Source organism: Solanum dulcamara, chromosome 1 (genome assembly GCF_947179165.1).
Source record: "Solanum dulcamara chromosome 1, daSolDulc1.2, whole genome shotgun sequence".
NCBI lineage: Eukaryota > Viridiplantae > Streptophyta > Magnoliopsida > Solanales > Solanaceae > Solanum > Solanum dulcamara.
This window is the reverse complement of record NC_077237.1, coordinates 70,726,678-70,729,568: the sequence shown is the minus strand read 5'-3', so window position 1 is coordinate 70,729,568 and position 2,891 is coordinate 70,726,678. Positions and strand designations below refer to the sequence as shown.

Here is a 2,891-nt window from a genome sequence, read left to right as displayed (position 1 = left end):
CAATTCTGTGTACAGGTCTTCAATATATCAATCTAAATATATAGATCTTGAACACTTTAAATCTGTGGTGCATTGTATCTAATAAGTATAAATTAATATCAGTTTTGTTCATGATACATAATCTTTCAATATACCAGATACATAACAATGCTTATGTAGCATCTCTTGTGGAAGATACATCATTCTGATATATCATTTACAGGTATCAGTTAAAAGTTTATATATCTGTCTTCAATTTATCAAACTCAAATATCAGTCGATGGTCATGTATTAGTAATCAATGTATCAAACTCAAATATCAGTATTTAATTTATCAACCTTTAATGTATCTGATACATTTTCATGAGAAATCTGTAGTGCATTGTATCAAATAAGTCTAAATTAATATCAGATTTGTATCTAACACATAACATCTTTTTGCATCACATACATCTTTTGAATGTATTATTCTCATATATCAGTTAAAGGATTATATAATTGTGTCTCTTGTATTAGATTCACAACAATGATGTATTAGTGAGATGTATCACCTTAAATATATTACTTAATCTATTTATTTTGATAATTAATAACCTTTACTATTTGATTATCAGGTAAATTATAATAAAAATAATTATCAACCATGCATGTATCAGTTATTACTATTCAATTATTTTTTTGATACATAGAGTATTCATCTATCATGGGCATCTACTAAACAGAACTATGTATCAATTTATAACCACTAAAATATTACAACTCTCTTTCTTCTGAATTTTATTTTAAAAAAAACTACTTTATTATAAAAAAAATATCAGATACATAAGTACTTGATTCAAATTGAAAGTATGTTGGTAAATCAAAGTATCATTTCTCTTTGGAAATGAAATTATAAGTCCTTCTATTGTGGTCTTCATGGCCACAACGATCACATAGTTTGTTCTCATACTTAGCTTCTCACTAGAGTTTTTTTTCTTCCTTTCTTTTGTCTTCCTGACATCCTTTTGTATCTTGGTGGAAAGACGAATTCTTCCAATATTTCTTTCGGAATAATCCAATCTTTCTTATATGGCATTGGAATCATTGACAATTCATAAGTATTTGTCAATGCCTCTGGCTTGTAGTAATCAGAACAGTATGGGTGCATGTCTATAATGTTCTTTCTCTTCAACATTGCAATTGTGTATGGACATGGTATCTCGTCTAGTTGAAACCTCCCACAATTGCATATTTTTCTTTTAAGACACACAATGTATCTTCTTCCTGATTTATAAACAGAATATAGATATTCTGATGAAGCAACAACCTGTAAAAAAAATTACCAAAATTATGAATACAGCACTGAAAAAACAAAAAACTATGTATCAATCAGAGTCATTCTGTTAAATAACTGATGCATACCTTCATTCTCGAACACTTCATTGTGTTTAGTATTAGGATATCTTCGAATTTTCTACCCAAAGTCTGTTTTGTATAAGCTGCTATTTTTCTATTTTTGTAGTTTCAAGCATCAAATAACATTCTCATCTTTTTCAAAAAGTCAATTATAGGCAATTCTCGTGCTTCAACAAGACATCCTTGATACATTCTGCAATATTAGAAGTCATCATTCTCCCCCTGTTGACAGTTCCATGAACTCTTGACCACTTTTCGTACCCCGCATTTTTCAATTAATCTTTCACCCTGTGATTAAGTTTTTTCACTTTTACCATTATTTGTTGGAATTCATCTTTTTGGTATGCTTTGTCCATTGAGTAGAAGAGGTCACTTAGTATAGTTTTGTTCCTTCTGTTGTTAGTGCACACATTTTTTCATATATGCCATATGGATGCAATGTGAGGAATATTGGAAAACACAATACTTACACTTTTCATTATGCTTTCCTTCCTATCCAATACAATACGCATATTGTCCCTCTCAGCAAATGCATCTCTGAGCTGTTGGAAAAATCACGACCATGATGAATTATTTTTCGTATCAACAATACTATACGCCAATGAAAATATGCAACTTAAAAATAATTCTCAGCTACAAAATAGTTATTATTGTATATCAGATACACAACAAATGTATCAAATGAGATGATATATTGTTATTCAATACCTAACAGTAACAAAACGTAATACCTATTCTATCAAGTGTTCTAGCCGATACAAATGTCCTTTTATAAGGTCCATCAAGATGAGCATCGTCAACAACAACTACAGGTCTGCAAAACTGAAACCCACTCATCAATAGCTTTAACGCTATGAATAGATACATGAACTAATCGCTTGGTGACTTGTGCATAGTTATCTACAAATTTGGATACAGGGATTTAGCATATGGATGTATACATGAATCTGCCTATATCCATCAGCAGGATTACCCCTTAACATCTCCAAAGCATATTTCTTTGCATGTCATGCTTGTTGATAGATAATATCAACCCCATAGACTGCTTTAATATCCTTTCTTATATCATTAGGGGCATGAATTCTCTTATGATTAACTAATTTAGGTGCAGTGAATGCACTAACAAAAGCCTTTGTAGCATGGACTTTGTTGAAAATTCTATCTCTTAAGGGACATGAATGTTCACTATTGAAATATCTCACTTTGAATATATCAGAGTTTTTCCTACACAATGCTTTCATTCTCCAACAACAGTCGTCTGAATAGCATGTTAACTCACAACTGCATATTTTTAGGAAAAGTTATTAACATGTCCCAGATACATAAGTTTTTTATGTATCATGACCAAATATAATAATGAAAGTACATATTGACAGCAAAAGTGTTTTTCAATTATACCAAATACATAATAATTCTTATGTATTTTGACTATAAAATAAAAAAATAATTTTCGAAATCAACAAAATAGTAGAAAAACTTATTAAACTCTATTAGATACATAAGACTATGATGAATCA

The 2,891-nt window shown here is 29.9% G+C and overlaps 1 protein-coding gene across 1 annotated transcript; it reads right to left on the bottom strand.

The window, feature by feature from the left end:
- Positions 1-928: 928 nt before the first annotated feature.
- On the bottom strand, positions 929-1,386 carry LOC129893912 (uncharacterized). The gene is made up of 2 exons (XM_055969348.1): positions 1,381-1,386; positions 929-1,285 (listed from the first exon to the last, which is right to left on the bottom strand). The coding sequence occupies exons 1-2, from the start codon at positions 1,384-1,386 to the stop codon at positions 929-931; spliced, it is 363 nt and encodes a 120-aa protein (XP_055825323.1).
- Between the last annotated feature and the right edge of the window lie 1,505 nt (positions 1,387-2,891).